At 44.0% G+C, this 17,276-nt stretch overlaps 2 protein-coding genes across 2 annotated transcripts; both read right to left on the bottom strand.

Annotated features, from left to right (window-relative positions):
- Positions 1-5,715, bottom strand: LOC133111635 (wee1-like protein kinase 1-A). The gene is made up of 10 exons (XM_061222147.1): positions 4,683-5,715; positions 3,968-4,179; positions 3,419-3,485; positions 3,154-3,326; positions 2,764-3,032; positions 2,560-2,649; positions 2,268-2,353; positions 2,005-2,175; positions 1,398-1,543; positions 1-1,200 (listed from the first exon to the last, which is right to left on the bottom strand). Exons 1-10 carry the CDS (start codon positions 5,166-5,168, stop codon positions 1,044-1,046), a joined length of 1,857 nt encoding a protein of 618 aa, XP_061078131.1. The 5' UTR covers positions 5,169-5,715; the 3' UTR covers positions 1-1,043.
- A 570-nt stretch (positions 5,716-6,285) lies between these two features.
- Positions 6,286-17,249, bottom strand: znf143b (zinc finger protein 143b). The gene is made up of 16 exons (XM_061221742.1): positions 17,130-17,249; positions 14,045-14,163; positions 13,756-13,848; positions 13,272-13,367; positions 12,724-12,807; positions 12,255-12,448; positions 11,902-11,976; positions 11,652-11,774; positions 11,399-11,474; positions 11,108-11,233; positions 10,671-10,850; positions 10,214-10,441; positions 8,681-8,817; positions 8,234-8,386; positions 7,739-7,870; positions 6,286-6,801 (listed from the first exon to the last, which is right to left on the bottom strand). Exons 2-16 carry the CDS (start codon positions 14,154-14,156, stop codon positions 6,718-6,720), a joined length of 1,893 nt encoding a protein of 630 aa, XP_061077726.1. The 5' UTR covers positions 14,157-14,163; positions 17,130-17,249; the 3' UTR covers positions 6,286-6,717.
- Positions 17,250-17,276: the final 27 nt, after the last annotated feature.

Genomic DNA, 17,276 nt, shown 5'->3' on the forward strand with positions numbered 1-17,276 from the left:
TGAATTACAGAAGAAACTGTAAAGATGACAGACAACACGATGAGAACAAACAGAAACTTGCTGATGCACTGGCAGGGCACAAGCAGCATAAGATTCATTATTCACAGAGAAGGGAAATCTGTTACAAAAATCTGGACTGAAACAATGAATTTCCATTAATGCTACAGGGTGGGCTCGAGATTTGGATGGACAAGAACTTAAATTTCTTTTCCTAAAAACTGCATTTAATTTTTATTTGGTCAGTCAGAAGTATTGACTTATTGACAGTAACACCTTTCCGAGGGATGAAAAATATTCCATAATTCCAGTTGGAAGGATGAACACAAAGGGCTTTCATCACATTCCATGATTCCTTTCTATAAACTTATTTCCCCATCATCTGAGAGCCAAACACATTAAAATCAAAGTGGATACATTTTTTCAAATGTACTTTTTAAAATGCTTAAAATTATACCATAATGGACCAAAATTCTATGAAACAAAATGGACAACACAAACGTGTGTGTATTAACAAACAACTGATTAAAAGGATTTTAAAATATTTATATTTAAAAGTTATAATCCACCAACTCTGGCTACCGTTACAAACAAAACAATCATAGCAGCAGATTTTTTTTTTCCCCCTGGCAAGTTAAAGCATTGCCTTCAAAGTGCTAAGTTAAAACTTATCCAATGACCCAGTGTAGTTACCTGACCTCAGGTATTGTATAGGCTGTTAAGGTGCAGACAGCTGTAGTCCTTTGCTCACACAAAAGGCCAATGCTCCTGATCAAACACACTCCATCAGGCAGCAAGGCTGCTGTATCAGGAGCATTTAGATGCAGAGCACAGTGTCTTCACCGCGACAAACGTGCATGTCTGTGGTTGCAGGTCAAGCTTCAATTCAGTTTTTATACGTATTCTATAAAAACAAGTACCCAACCGTGTAAGCAAAACCAAAGTCTCCAGGCTGTAAGATCCTGCAGTTACAGGACATTCCACCTGGTTGAGGGCTTTTGAGTTTGTGCGGTTCCCCGCCCCAGCGGGGCTGCGGTGCGCTCCGGTCAGTAAATGGTCAGGCTGACAGAGCGGTTCATCTTCTTGCCGATGAGCCGGGACGCCCTGCTGCTGGTCTGGAGGGTGGAGCGTGTCAGCACCCCGTCTGTGTGCAAAACCTTCTCCTCCGCTGCCGCCTTGGCCATCTGAGCCTTGCGCAGCTCCCTGTAAACCACGCGCACGGTCAGCTTCCGGTGAACTAGACACCATAACATACCATGTCATCGTGTCACTAACAAATATACAACACAGCTCGATTTCATTTCTTATAAATTGATTAATTTGCGTGGGCTGGTTTGGTGATGCACATTGGTCGTTTGAATCACAGAGTGCGTCCTTCAGGTTTAAACGGCGGTACGTACTTCTGCAGCAGAGCATTTTTAAACTTCTCGGCGTTGAGTTCCTGCCGCAGCTGATTGGCGCTCATCCTGGAGGCCGTGAGCAGGACAGGGTGCTTAATCAGGCTCGAGGCCGACGGCCTCCTCTCTGAGTCCGGGTGGATCATCAGCTGTACGGGAAAGAAAGCAGCGTTAAGAGAAGAGCAGACAACTTGTGTGCATTTCACTCGAGTGGCAATTATTTGTCACTCTGCTGGGGGAGGGGGGTCACTGCTGTTGACCAATGCTTCAAAATAATTGCATGTGTGCTATGGAATATTGCACCGGCAGTAACAGATCCCTTATCCATGCCAAATCACAAAACTTCATAACACTGACATTCAAAATTCAAGTCTTTTACACATGCAGATTGTGGCACCTGAGGTTTTAGGCCATCAGTACAGATAAACCACCTACAAAATTGTTGTGCAATCACATTCTGACAGAAAAAGCCCCAAACACTGGCACAGTCCTGTTTCAACAGCAGACCATGGGACCCACGCCATAACCTATACCAGACTGTGGGAGGCATCCACCTGCTGGAACAGTGCCGTAACAGGGCATTGTGCAGTGAGGCAGAGTAGAGCCTTACCATCAGCAAGCTGAGGAACTCCGGAGAGAGCACCTGCGGAATAGGTGGTAGGCTTCCTTGCCGGATGTCGTGCCACCTGTCTCCATTGGAGGGCAGTGCTTCAGCCCCAGAAGCACTGATCACTGTCAGTGCCAGGGCAAAGATATCCGCTTTTGTGAGGTCTCTGTAGTCCTGAAGAGAAAGCAGATCAATTAGCAATAGTAAAAAATCTTGGGATCAACATTTAAATGGCATAAAACTGTCAGAAGGGGGAAAACAATCACCTCTTGTAGGACCTCGTTGGCCAAGAACCTGCTATCGCCCTCTTCCACCTGAGGATCACTCACCCTGGTCACATGGCCAAGATCGCCTGAGAGAGAGAGAGAGAGAGAGAGAGAGAGAGAGAGAGAGAGAGAGAGAGAGAGAGAGAGAGAGAGAGAGAGAGAGAGAGAGAGAGAGAGGGGGGGGGGGGGGGAGAGGGAGAGATATAAAATGAGTCCAAGGGACCACATCTCAAGGCTTAGCATCATGGCGACCCAGATGGCAGCTGTTACAGGACAGTTAGCAAACCCTCACCGATTTTATAGACCACACTGGTGGCCAGGACTTCATCCTCCTCACACTCATCCAGGCAAGCGGCAGACTTTCGGGATATGAAGATGTTGCCTAAAATACCAGAACGAGACGAGCACATCAGTCATTTTAAACCCTGAATACCGCTCATCTGATAAATATTTCAGATAAATAGTGTTTTAAATGAAAATGACGCCGCCCACTCACTTGGCTTGATGTCCATGTGCACCAGGGACATGGAGTGGATGTAGCGGAGGCCTCGGGCCACCTGCAGGAGCAGGTCCCTCAGCTCCAGCTCAGAGAGGAAGCGCATGCTCCTGCACTTCTCTACGATAACGTCAGAGAGCGTGCCTCCATTGCAGTACTCGTTCTGTATCAGCATGTGGTCGTCTTCCGCCCAAGCAGAGAAGTACCTGACCACATGGGGGTGCTGTCCCAGCACCGCGTGGGCGTACACCTCCCGGAGTGCGTTCTGCCTGTGGAGGAAACCGCACACAAACCACCTTCAGGCAAACTTCACATACACCTGTATGAATACACGTAAATACAAATATTTCACATGGCTGAAGGCTTGGTCTTTAGAAAACGTTCACTTACTCATCCACAGAGCCTGCCAGGGGCTTCTTGGAGCGCTTGACCGCGTAGACGTAGCCGTCAAGTCTTTTCACACATTTGAACACTGACCCAAACTCGCCTGAGCCAATTTTCTCCAACTCATGGAACTCGGTGGCATACCGGGACATCATGTTACTTTCCATTATTGTTATCCTCTGAGGAGAGAGATTCCAGTTTATTTTCATATTCCAACAAATTGCATTTAATACAAATAGGCTGGTAGGATAATGGATAAATGAAAACCAACCTTTGATGGAGGAATGATTTCCTCCTCAAGTTCAGCATCACTGGCTTCCATATCCTCCTCACAGGAGCTGTAAATCAATGAGTGTGTCAGTGAACCACAGAACAAACACAAGAGGGCGTGACTGAGGCGGCAAGGAGCATTCGGTTACTAAAGAACTACGCGGTGCCCATTTTTCTTCTTAGGTACGCAATCAACCGACTTAACGAACTGTGTGGAAAAAATGTCTGATGCAGTGTCAATCAGGAATGTCGAGCCATTTTAAATGGCCCTTTAAAAAAAAAAAAAAAAGCCATTTACGTCTACTTAGATAGTAACAATGGCTCCTCTATTTAACTTGAAATTTCCTTCTTTCTTAAAGTGTCTTTGTTTGCAGTCATTTTGGGGCTCCTGTAGTCAAACAAACTCTGGATAAAAGCGGCTTTACACACCTTACATTCTAGCATAAATTGTTTAGTCCGCTAGATGTTTATGGAAGCATTTCAGGCCAAACAACTTAATCGTTCTACACTTAGCATGTACTAATGCGTTAAAAACAAGTTAGCTACTTACTCATCCCAGTGAGTTCGCTTCCTACTGCTTTTTTGCAGAGTTGCGGAATGGATAAGTAGCGAGTCCGGTGTGAAAGGGTTGATGTTTACGAGTGGAGTTTCTTTTCTCTTGCAGTCCGTGTTGGGTTTTCCTGAGGAATCCACATTCCTGAATAGGGCTATTCTCCTGCTGGAAGACTCCGCAGTCGCTGTCCTGGCTTTGGACAGCAAACTCTGAAAAACAGAATTTGACGAGTCAAACAAAATAAAAACGGAGTAGTTTGTGTGCTTGTCGTGATTACCAAACCGCAGCTATCCAACTATTCATATTTTTCTCATTTTCAGACAATGTCAACCATCATACTGACAGCCACTCAAATCCTGTAGCCAGGAATGACTCAAATCATATTATACTAACGCCAGCTTCGTGTAAGACTAAGACCTTTTAACAAAATGAAAACTGTAATACCTTGCACAGAAAAATGCAACGAGTCTGCCCAGTAGCGAGCGTTAACTTCACACGTCGGGCAAACTGTACGTTACCTTACATAACATGGATAAGTTACCTAACGTATCACCACGTACATTTAAATAGGTCACTTGGTCATGTTGTCAGTCTTTGCCGTTCACTTAATATAACTAATTCTGAGTCGTAAATTTAGCAAGCGTGACAATTCAATAATAAATAGCTAAGTAAACTAGCTGTTTGATCAATTTACCTTAAGTTACCAACTTACCTTTGGAGTGTGGGGTGTATCAAAGAGACGGAGCTTTCTCAAGCTTTTATGGGGTGGTGTGTCCGGGCAATCGGGAATGGGAGAACTCGAGCCTTCTCGGTCTTCCCGGTGGTACACTCTCTCCAGTGAAGTATGTTCAGGACTTCGGGGGCTTTTCCGTGGAGACGGGATTCCCCTAGTGAAAGGCCTCGGTGGTTTCATAGGGGACGGGGTCAGGAATCCTTCCTCATCCCAGAATTCGATATCATCGTCCTCGCCCGTTTGGTTCAGTGGACTGCTCCCGGATTCATTCCTTTTTCCTGTCACGTTCCGTCGCAGTTGAAGAGGAGAGTCAATTTCTGTGAATCCAGATTCAGCCCCTGTGCTACTGTTCCCGTCTTCTTCCACCGGATCATCTTCTCCGTCGCTCGCTGAAAACTGTAACTTTTGCCGGATCGCCCCCATTTTAGGAGACGAACTACCGAGCCGTCGAGAACTTAAACTCATTTTCACAAGTCAGTGAAACACTGCCGCTGCCCTGTAACGTTAACAGTCGTGCGTAAAGAAAGTGGGGGTGGGGGGGATCAATCCGTTCCCAACTGCGAATGTCTACCTAACCAAAATGCAGAATGTTAAAGCAAAAAACAAGCTAACCCCAACTAGCTCAGTGTTTTAAAAGTACTAAACACATTAAAATAAAAGACCGATATCTATACTTGCGACAAACGTTCAATTTCATTGCACATGCTCCACACGACCGTACTTGATTATCGCTGTGTCCTCTTGCGATCACCATTCATTCGAAATGCGTATCGATGCTATGAGCAACACGCCCCTTACCTTGCCACATTGAAACGAAAATGGCTGAACCTTAGTGCGCCTCGATTATTCCGATAATGCCCAGAATCGGTTTCTTAAAAAAAACGACATAATGTTGTTTAAATCAAAACCCAGTAACAATCACGTCGTATATAAATAAAACTTTTCACGGCACGTGAACTTGTTTGTTTACTAAATTAGCTAAGCGGCTAACTTGCTAGGCAGGTAGTTTGAATGCTATATCAGTCAAACCCCGAATACCATGCTTCCCGCGACCGTTGGTCAAGTGACTCCTGTCAACCAATGAAAAGACATCTCTGGGTTTGAAACAGGGGCGGTTCAAATGTTCTGCTAGACGAGTTACGTCAGCATACCGATCTCTTAAAGCGCATGTATATTTGGCGCGAATCATTAGTTTGTCTTAACTTCTTAACTTTTTTTCTGTGACAAAGGCTTCCAATGTGAATCAGCTTTTGAAGTTGCACGATTGCAAAAGGAGCATTAGTAGGTAGCGTATCGTTTTGGGATACACAGAAAGAACTGCTCTCACTGAAATAATATTGGAACGACGTTAGTGAAATTAATTGTAGATAGATGTACACAATTATTTGCACTATGCCTTGACATATTTGGATTCTTAACCACCACCATCATTGAGTAGCTTTATTAAAGCGAATATGTTGAGTGAATAACCACATTTTAAACACTTTACAGCTCCAATACAAATAACCTCTGTGCAGTTTACGCGTGGATACTGCAGTTCTGCAAAACTTGCTCGTGGCAAAAAAAAAAAAGACCCTTAATATAGATTGCAGTACTTTAATGTAGCAAAACCAATGCTCTTCCCATACGGAGAATTTGGAGCATGACTGCATACACGGAGTATGATCATCACCCAAGAAACGTCTTTATTATCTGAGAGTGGCACCTTTAATTCTGAATGCAATCACAATTACATAGTCTCTCATCAGCACTGTAAAATGTATTAACACTTTTGTACAGAAGAACTGAATGTGTCTGTACAACAGGACCTGCTGTTCATATTTAAAATGCATATGTACATAAAATGTATAAGAAAAATAATTTTTAAGTTATGTAGGCTATTTAATTGCAGTGTATATGGGTTATGCACAAATGGTAAGATTCCTGCAATTCCTTCCTGTTTTTTATGGTTCTTGTTTTAAATGTTCATATCCAAACAGTTTTTTTCTGAACAATCTCCAACCATGAGCATGTGCTAATCATCTAGCCCTGGAGTTTCTCCCTGCTGTATTCTTGAGGCAATTCGAATGGCTTCTTCCAAAGATGGTTGTTCACTGAGCTATAAAAGAGAAAGAAAGAAAGAAAGAAAGAAAGAAAAAAGTTAAAAGCGAGAGTGAAAACAAGAACCAAGAAACTATACAAGATAACTCCTATTTACCCAAATGATGACATCAAAAGTTTGCACATTTACACCTGTACAAAGGTTTAACCATATCAATAACAAGCCTCCAATCCTACCCAAGTCCGTGTTTGCATTTTTGTTCATCAGAAAGCAAAAATATAAAACAACGTAGATAGTAAAAGGTGATGATTAAAGCCTAGCCCCATTTACTCAGTTACTTACAGAATTACCATTACAAAGGAGCAAGTGATGCGATTACTGGTCTTATGAGGCAGAACATTATTTCTCAGACTAGTCAAAACCTCAACATCAACAGATGATTTGTTTTGTACCAAATAAAGGTATTTACAAAAAGTTGTGTTATACAAAATCCTGTTGTATTCATATACAATAGAGACTCTACCATTTCAAAAAGAACGTATAATTAACATTTTCTTCCTGTGCTACAACATCCTCAGTGCTTAAGTTACATTCTTTTTAATAAAATAATTATCATATCAATCATATGCAAGTGTTTACAACAAGTAATGCAGTGGGGGAAAGGAGGAAAAGGACAAGTACTTTATCTATAAAAACATCTTTCCACACATTTACTTCTGCAGAAGGCGATAAGCTGCAGGATGATTTAATGCTTGGTTTAACTGCAGGCAGACTGGATACTATAAATCACTGAGGACCTCTTTGTGAAGACGGAAGGTTTGCTGTAAGCAGAGCCGATTCCCCAGCAATTGCCCTCAGGTGACCCACTCACTTTCCTCGTCACTGCGCAGACATACAGTTATACCGATTTACACGTCCACTTACAACTCTTTAAAAAAGCCTTGAGACAAATTTGCTTTTTGGTAGCGTGTTGAGCGGACTATGGGTGGCCTACCTGTACTGCAATCTGAGTGCCATTGGAGCCAGTGGCCAGCAGTGTCACAGGGTGAGGATGGTGCTGGTGTTCCTGGCTGAGCTCCACCTGTGAGGTCTGGAATGCAGACAAGTCTGGAGCAACAATGGCCACCTGTAGGTACAGGCATGAGTATGTACTTAAAATGGGCAGCAGTGTGGACACATAAAGGATACTGGGACACTATGGTTCTACTCGTGTGTAGAGGTCTTCACTGGTCCAAACTTTATCTTACCAAAATTTGGAATATAGAATTCATACCCATGACCGGGTGTAGACCAGGTCCGACCTGATCTGAGCAGGAGATGCACCCAAGTTTTCTTTTTACAAAATCAAGCAAGAAGTGGTATATTCTATGTGTGTGTCTATTTGCAAAGTAAATAATGGAAACATCTGAATGAGTCATTACCGGCAACAGATATCAGCATTATAGGGATATTTTAAATGATAATTGATAGGAAAATGTAAAGAACATACCTGTCCTTCTGTGCCATCAGCTGTTACCATGGTGACTGCGTGTGCTCCTCCCAGCATAGCCTCGTGAGCCGGGACGGTTATGGTAGTGCCGTCTTGCGTTACCATGGTTATGGTGTTTTCCATTGCTTGTAAGTCAGCCTGTGATATGCTGACCTATGATCACAATGCCAGAATCAGCCATAGTGCTAAATGAAATCTCCAATGCACTCACTGATTATCCACTGATGTAAACATGCAGTATGGGAAAAATGACTATTACAATAATTTTAATTTTGTCTCGCATGCTAAACAATACCATTGCAAGACCCATCAACACAGACAAAGGAGACAAACCTCTGACGCTGAAAAGATCAGATTAGACATATGCATGTAAAGGCAATATGTGCAGTGTTCAACAGGACAAACCATCCCTGTGACTGTTTCTAAAGGTGCCACTGAGTTATCTACCTGTTGGGTGCCATCTTGTGAGATAAGGTTCACATGTTGGTGCCCTATGACCTCAGCAGTTTCTGTGGACACCTGTTCAGACCCAGAATCCTCTTCTTCCACCGGAACGTAGGTCACACCAGGCTCATCAATAGCATCTGAGTCACATCAGCAAAAAGCATGTAGGCAGGTCAGAACCAGACACATCTCCCACCAATTACAATGCAGAACCACAGATCACAACAGAATAAATATGTCTCAGGCTCACTGACACAAGGAACATTTCCACCAATTACAGTGCAGAATCAATATGCCTTACAGACAACCAGGCACGTCTCCACCAATCATAGAACAGAAGCAGAACATCTCTCAGATACCAGGGAAATCTCTGTCAACCCAGTCACCTCAGAAACACCAGGCATATCTCCACCAATAACAGTGCAGAGCTAGCACACCTCAGACACCAGGCACATCAACAATGACGGCACAAGAGAGAAACTCCAGACATCAGTGAATGAGTCAGCTCAGATTAAACATTCTGGTGGTGTAAATGGTCTGGGTGCATGACAATGAGCAATGGTTTATGGTGTGTCACACCTGCTAATGTGTCCACAGATAGATGGAAGATGGATAAATGGAAGAACAGTGGAAAACAAAGAAGCTAAAAATTTAAAGCACAAGGCGAGCTTTAGTATTTGATTGGAGAGAAAATGCAATTTCAGTGCAATTACATCAGCACTCCATCTGAAGGTAATTCTTGTCATATAGAAGATATTGGTCTTGCCATTTTAAATAATTTAGCCTGACTATGCTAGTCATATTCTTCTACTTTATAGAGTGTACTGCGTTAAGCTTGACGAGTGTATGCTTTCAAGTTCTGGTGAACTATTCCATGAATTACTAATACTTGAAAACATTCCTTGGAAAATCAAGTCTTTTTCTAATTTTTGTTTAGTACCTCCCATAAAATCTCAAACTGATATTACCTAGTCTGAACCATGGCACTTGACATTTGGCAAAGCACAATTTAATGAGCTATATTTTAGCTCAACTATGGAAATATTCTTTATTTTGGTAGCTTTAAAACTGTTTGCAAGAGCTGAGTTGTGTCATCGTGATCATTTAACCAATACATTTTTATTGAAGGCATTTCAAATCTCTCAACATCAGCTCCTGGGCAATTCCACTTCCCACAGACCCTATCACTCATTTGATAGTGATTAAATTCTATTCTATTCTCATTTCTAAATTATTTTAGAAAATTCAAAACAAGTAGCAAACCTTGCTTCATCCCTTATGATGGTATATTTCCCTGAATAATTGTAATTGTAATGCAATGGATAACATTTTTCACATGACATGGAGTTAAACTAACTGGGATATACTGTTGGGGGATAATGTGTAATGACGATGTATATTGTTCAGAGTGGGGGTGATGTGTAATGATGATGTATATTGTGCAGAGTGGGGGTGTGTGTGTAATGATGATGTATATTGTGCAGAGTGGGGGTGATGTGTAATGATTATGTCGGTGGCTATGCTGCCGGGTTTAACCTGTTGGGGGCTCAAAGTAGGCCTCCTGCTCCTCCTCGATGGGTTCGGTGTCGTTGTGGGCCGTGCGCTTGTGCATGGCCAGTGTGGAGATCTGCTTGTAGGTCTTGCCGCAGTGGTTGCAGTTATATGGCTTGCAGGGGGTGTGGACCACATGGTGTTTGTACAGACTTGAGTACTCTGTGAAACGCTTATCACAGCCAGGCACTGTGCACACATATGGCTTCTCCCCTACACACACACACACAAACACAAATGAATGGATATTAATTATCTGTTCTAACTCCGGATGCACAAATATTCCTCAATCTGTACTTGTTGACCAATCCAATCCACAAACATTCCTCAACCTCCACTTTTCGACCAATAAAATGCACAAACAATCCTGCTTTATCTGGCGATTTGACACAAATCACATGGTAGGCCTTTAGCTGCACGGAGGTTTCCAGTGAGCACGTGCCTGTGTGGATCCTCATGTGGTTTTTGTAGTTGGTGGCACTGGCGAAGGCGCGCCCGCAGCTGGGCTCGGAGCAGTAGTACGGCCTCTCTCCCGTGTGCGTGCGGATGTGCACCTTCCGAATGTTGGACGTGGTGAAGGACCGCCCACAGCCTTCAAATGGACACTTGAATGGCCGCTCCCCTGAAAGCATGGATCGGCAACAATTAAAAGAGAGATTTAACAGCTGGCCCATCTCTCACATTCAGAACTGGCAATTGTACAACTTTGGTCACTGCTATGTTACTGGTGGCTATTGGACACAAAGTACTCCAGAACAGAAGCAATACTAATGACAGTCAAGGTTAAGGTTGAAACCTGTGACTGTATGGCCTAGCCTATCCTCGTGGTTATTCTCAACTGAGGCCAGTCTGCATCTCCTCGGTGAAACGGGTAGGCACCTGTGTGGGTTCTGATGTGCTTCTGCAGGTCTCCAGAGGTCTTGAATGATTTGTGGCAGTTAATCTCCTGACAGCGATATGGTTTCTCCCCCGTGTGTGTCCGAACGTGACTCTTCAAGCCGTACCCTTCCAAACACATGGTCACACGTAGAGTCACACGTAGAGTCACACATAGAGTCACACATAGAGTCACACATAGAGTCACACATACACGTAGAGTCACACGTAGAGTCAGCGTGTACAAGAAACATGCGACACCAGCACGTCTGAATCACTCATGAGCCAGCTCACCTGTGGCAAACTTCTTCCCACAGCCCAGATGGTCACACAGGTACGGCCGGTCTCCGGTGTGTGATCGCTCGTGTACCTAGATGCATGTGTACACACAAACAGCAGAGCTCAGGAATGTGTAGTAAAGGATTCCTTACCCAGTAGACCATGATAAGTTGAATAAGGTGCATTTAGCATTAGGCTAAAACAAAAACCTGTACCCACACTGACTCCTGGTGTAGACTGTGTGTATAGTGCCTGTGTGTGTGTGTACCTTCAGGTGGTGTGCTGTGGTGTAGAGTTTCCCACAGCCGTCATAGTCACAGCGGAAGGCCTTCTCTCCCACCTGCTGGGCCTTGGCCAAGGCACGCCCACTCCCCTGGCCCTGCAAAACAATCTGACAGAGAGGAGGAACGTCATTCTCCACAGGAAGGGGGAATGTCATTCTCCAAAGAAGAGAGTGCTGTACAAATGCAGGCAGAACAGCTCTCCAAACTGTGTTAAATACTTCTGGAAAACAGTACCTGCATCTGCACGCCACCGTCCACTTCCCCTCTACTGACCAGCCCAGTTCCTGCAATGCACTCCGCACTCTCCACCTGAGGAGATCACACACTCCACATCAAATGTTTGTTCAGGAAATACAACGTGATATTACAACCATCACTGGTCCAACAGCAGTTGTAGTAGTAGTTGTAATCTGGAATAATATGCGACTCTTTTACTTGACACCATACTCTGGACAACACGCATGACAGACCAGGTATGTGCAGGTGGTGTGTGTGGCAGCATGTCCAAGCCAGATGACAGGAGTCTGCTTTAGCCTGCTTTAGCCTAGAGGAGTCTGCATTAGCCAAGAGGAGTCTGCATTAGCCACCTTGGCAGTGTACTGCTCCAGCACACTGATGGTCTCTGGGTCGATGGCGCCCTCTGCCTGCAGGTCTGAGACAGTGCCGTCGGCCTGGATGGCCAGGATGGTGTTGGTCTGGGGCATCTGCACGGTGTGCTGGATATACGCTGTAGTCCCGTCCTCCAGCTGCACAGCCTGCAGCGAGCTCTGGTCATACGTCTCTGTGCACACAGGGGAGGCCACACGGAGGAACCATCAGCAAGAAACTCACAGGAGAAACAAACTACACTGTCTGGGCTAGGTGTATTATGGAGGAGTCATTAAAGGAAATATCACATGGCAATTGGCTCCGAGTTGCATGAAATAGTTCTTAATATTATAATATTTTATGACTTACCTGGACTAATCAATACTTAATGTAAGTATTGATTGATATGTATTCTCATGGTCTATGGCAACAGTGTACACTGCAGAGAAAGGCATGTGTCAGATGTACCTTTGGGGGCATGGTGGATGTAGGCAGTTGTTCCGTCTTCCAGCTGCACAGCCTGACCATCCTCCAGTCTCAAACTGTCCTCCACTACAACAGCAAACAAAAGTGAGCCCTCCTGCCGAGCCCCTAACCCCACCAACGTATCCCTATTCCACTGAGCACACTGACCCACCTGAGCCCACCCCCCTTCATAACTCTTTGATGGGATGGGATGGGTTGGTGATACTTGAGTTACACTTTAGTCAGAAGGGCAGAATGCCTGGAGCCAAAGTCAAACCTGGGATGCACTACTGACAAGCTTCATTCAGTTACATTGTTACACAAACTTGGCTTATTGGAAGCGTATGCATCCTGGTCAACTTGTGGGGGGGTTGTTAGAGGGCAATGAGATGCTGTCTTAAGCCCTCCCATCCCTGGACAATGTTCAAGTCAGCTGCGTTAGTCACAGTCATTGGCCTGCTCCAGTTCCCAAACTAGAGCATGAGGCCAATCCAGGATGAGGCAGCCAGCAGCCCAGTGTATGCATCAGTGATGAAGGCAGTGACACATACCTGCCTTTGGCATGGACACGTGTTGCACATAAGCAGCCGATCCGTCCTCCAGCTGGATGACCTGGCCCTCCATCAGCTTCCCATCTGAAAGGGAAACTGTACTGCTCTGTTAGACTGAGCTGCCCAAGGGGCTGTTCCTCCCGCACACGTTTGAGTCTCGCCCTCTTTCTACAGCCAAACATCAAATCAGACTCCATTTGCTGCCCAATGATATCAAATCAGTATCGTTGAACAGCCCGGTGAAGCAGTAGACTATTAAACTCACTTTTGGCACCTCCATGCGAGCACTCATTCTCTGTGTTAAAGAATATTTTCAAGGCCCAGGTTGTTCAACTTGCCTTTAAGCAGAACCTTACTCAAAAAATGTATGCATGTTCAGGTCTATGAATTCAGACCATCAGAAATGCATGGAACCCATGTAATACTTCATATGCTGGTAACAAGACTTACTAATCAGCCTGGTCAAATATGGACAGGAACTTACCTCTTGGGTTGTGCTGTATATAGGCTGTGGAGCCATCCACCAGGGTCACAGCCTGTAGGCTAACAGTGTCCATACTTTCCATCTGGTCCCCGTCTACAGAACAAAACCATCAGCAAACAGCCCAATAGGCAGACAGATGGAGACAATCTTACCAACTCAAACAGAAACACAGCATGCACAGCATTAAATTAATAGCCATTATAAAAATCTTCACATAGTGAACCCATGCGAGGTGCTGTCACCAGCCAACCATGGAGGAGAAGCTCCCCCCTGCAGCCGCTGATCTCACCTGCAACAGCGACGGCCTCGGCCAGACAGAGGGTGACGTGCTGGGCGTCAGCCCCTCCGGCCTGGAACTCCGCCATGCTTTGCGAGTCGCGGTTAATCTGAGCCAACAGCATGCCTGCCCTGCACACAAACACACATCTCTCAGTATAACCATGACCCACACACACTCGCATTACTCAGTACCACCACATGATCCATACACGCGCACACACACACACACATCACTCTGTACCACATGATCCATACACACACACATCTCTCAGTACAACCACATGAACCACACACTCACATCACCCAGTACCACCACATGATCCGTATACACACACACACATCACTCCGTACCACTTAATCCATACACAGACACACACACACACCACTCAGTACCACATGACCCACACACATCTCTCATTACCACCATGTGACCTCTCAGTACCACTAACATTCACACTGTATCTGCATTCACAACAAAAAAAACTGGAATCTGATATAGAATTTCCCTCAAAAATAATGGTGCAGAGACTGCAGAAATGGTAAACTGTGTAAAATTGCCCTAATTGACGGTTTATTGGCACACCATTGGGAATGCACTCCTTGCCATGGGTCTTTTTTTAATCAAGGGAGCCAGACAGTCTGCCCTGCCTTTATAAGGAGCAAGCTGAGTAAGTTACAAGACCTCAGCTGAAAAAGTGTGACAGCAGGGATTGAACCCTCCCCAATGCATGGGGCTACCATTTGGCTTGACAGTCAGCTGCCTGATGGACTGCACCACACACCCTGCCCATGAGGAGTTTCCTGTGCAAAACAAACTTTGGCCAAAAAGCCATTTGAACCTTAAACTGCATCTTATTATAGCTCAGTGTTGTTCTGAGCTGAATATATTCTTGCAGCTTGTACAGCACTCTCCTCATATAAACAATCTGATAAAACCCAAGTTTGGCAGTAGAGTGTGGCTGTATAAATACTGTGTCACCATGTCACTGTGCATATTATGATATGGGGGAGGGTATCTGGGTTTCACAGGAAACATCTAAACAGGCCAGCAACACATAGATAAGGATTTGTTGTTAATGTACTGGTGTACTGGTGTGTGCAGTGGTTTTACTCATCAGAAGGTGTCTGACCAAAATAACTGCTTTTTATAAAAGTCTGTACTGGGCTCAGAGTGGAATGGAGTGTCCTTTATATTGTCTGATATCAAAATTAATGGTAAAATAGGTCATTTCAGACTTCTAACAGTCAAGAGAGGAATAGCAGCAACAAACACCTTGAAACTACAACACTGTTTATCCCTCCCCCTTCTTCGTAAACGCGCTTATGTTAAAACACCATTGGCTGTGGCACTTAAAACCAATTAGCTTGAATTATTGTAGTTATACAATGTTTTGGTACAGTGTTGGGCCATCAACTGTATTTTGAAACCAGAATTTAAGGACTATGAACACAGGCAGAGGGTGAGTCAACGTGCCAGTGAGCCTTTTTAAATGATAGGAATGGATTTACAATGGTCTTGTAACAATTCTTTTTTTTAAAACACTAAAATCTTACCTATTGTATCTTTAACAAAGTAAAGACAAGTGGACCAAGTAGCTAAATGGTGCCACATCCACCTGTATTCCCACCAAAGAAAGCTGGAAAGATAATGCTGCATACAGCAGTGAGCACTGCACATCCAGTTTAACAAATTCAGAAGCATAGGGGGAAGAGATGGATCATGGGAAATTAGAGCAAAAACCGAGTACATCAATTTACTCTCAATTTTGATCCAGAAGTATGAGGATCTATCCCGTTTGACAATATTGGATACCATGCAATTATGTTGTACTTTTCAGATTAAGTCATGGCATTCTCGCCAGTGTAGTTATTTAACGATGTGAACCAACTACACATAACGATGATGTAAAAAAACTTTTTTGATTGGTTATAACGCGGGTTGACTGCAGTGTATAGCTAGCCTAAGCCTACATTCATTCTACGGATTTCGTTGCGTGCCAAAAAATTTCTGTACAAATGTGGAAAAGCCAGCGTGACGTCATATATAAAATGCTGCCACCATCGATGCAATGTGTATTTTATAAGACAAAGCATCCCTATGCAACAGCTAAAATACCGCTGCAGGTCGTATTGAGCGTTTGTTACCAACTACGTAGCTAGCCTATGCAAAATAATAGGAATCTAGCCAACAAGTTATTCAACATCGCGCTTGCCCAGAATAACATGAGGAGATAGCCTTTAGCTAGTCTTGCTACATGACACAACGTTACCTCTAACGTTGGCTAGAGCCAACTACTCTACTTTGACTAGTGTGTGTAATCGGAGTCTAACGTTAAGTTAAAACACTTTCAACAAAACGTAGCTCTAACGTTAGCTACTGCCAATTAGCCGGTATTTATAACATAGCTAACTATAGCTAGCTAGTTAGCTAATTTAGCTAGCTAACGTTACATCGAAACAATTCAGTGTGCTAACCAGCTAAATGAAAACAAATGGGCACCCAGACAAGACAAACACAATCATCAGTTTACAGCCAACTAGCCATCAAAACAAGCCGGCTGTAAATTAATGAATAAACAGCAGCAGCTTGCTTTGTGCCTAGATAGCTGGCTAACGTTAGCTAACCAATTTGGCTAACCAACGTTACTGGCATTCTAGTGGGTGATTAGCTGGTTTGCTAGCTAGCTAGCTAATGTTACAACCAAGTCCGCATGCAAACTAGTTCGAATGTCAAACCAACAAACATAGAGCTGGTTGACAAAATAATGGTTAACAGCCTATACACTGACTACTATACAAAACAGCAACTTCAATACATAACGCAAGTGATCACTACGAGCGGTGATTAGCTACGTGGTGGACAATTTCGAAACTACAAAGGCGCAAAGCAGAAGCAGGGTTGCTAGTGCAAGAACGCGGAATCCATTAGCTAATTAATAATAAAACATTTACAACTTTGAGTGCTTTCAGTTGTGTTTTAATTCACTATATTGCCCTTCTATGCCACCCATTACGGTCTCCATCGAAAGGTTCCCCCGCTGGAGATGGCTGTTTGAAATAAGGCACACTGGGTAAAAACACATTTATATACTAACCTCCGAAATTTTCCAACAATTCCTTCGTCCGACCACCATGCATCAGGGCAGGAAATGTCCTGCGTTCACCAAACCCTGGAACATGTATGGAACGCAAAGTCTGCCTTAACGTGACACAGCCCACTGGTTATGAAATTGTTGATTCGC

The sequence above is a fragment of the Conger conger genome, chromosome 15 (genome assembly GCF_963514075.1).
Source record: "Conger conger chromosome 15, fConCon1.1, whole genome shotgun sequence".
NCBI classification, from domain to species: Eukaryota; Metazoa; Chordata; class Actinopteri; order Anguilliformes; family Congridae; genus Conger; species Conger conger.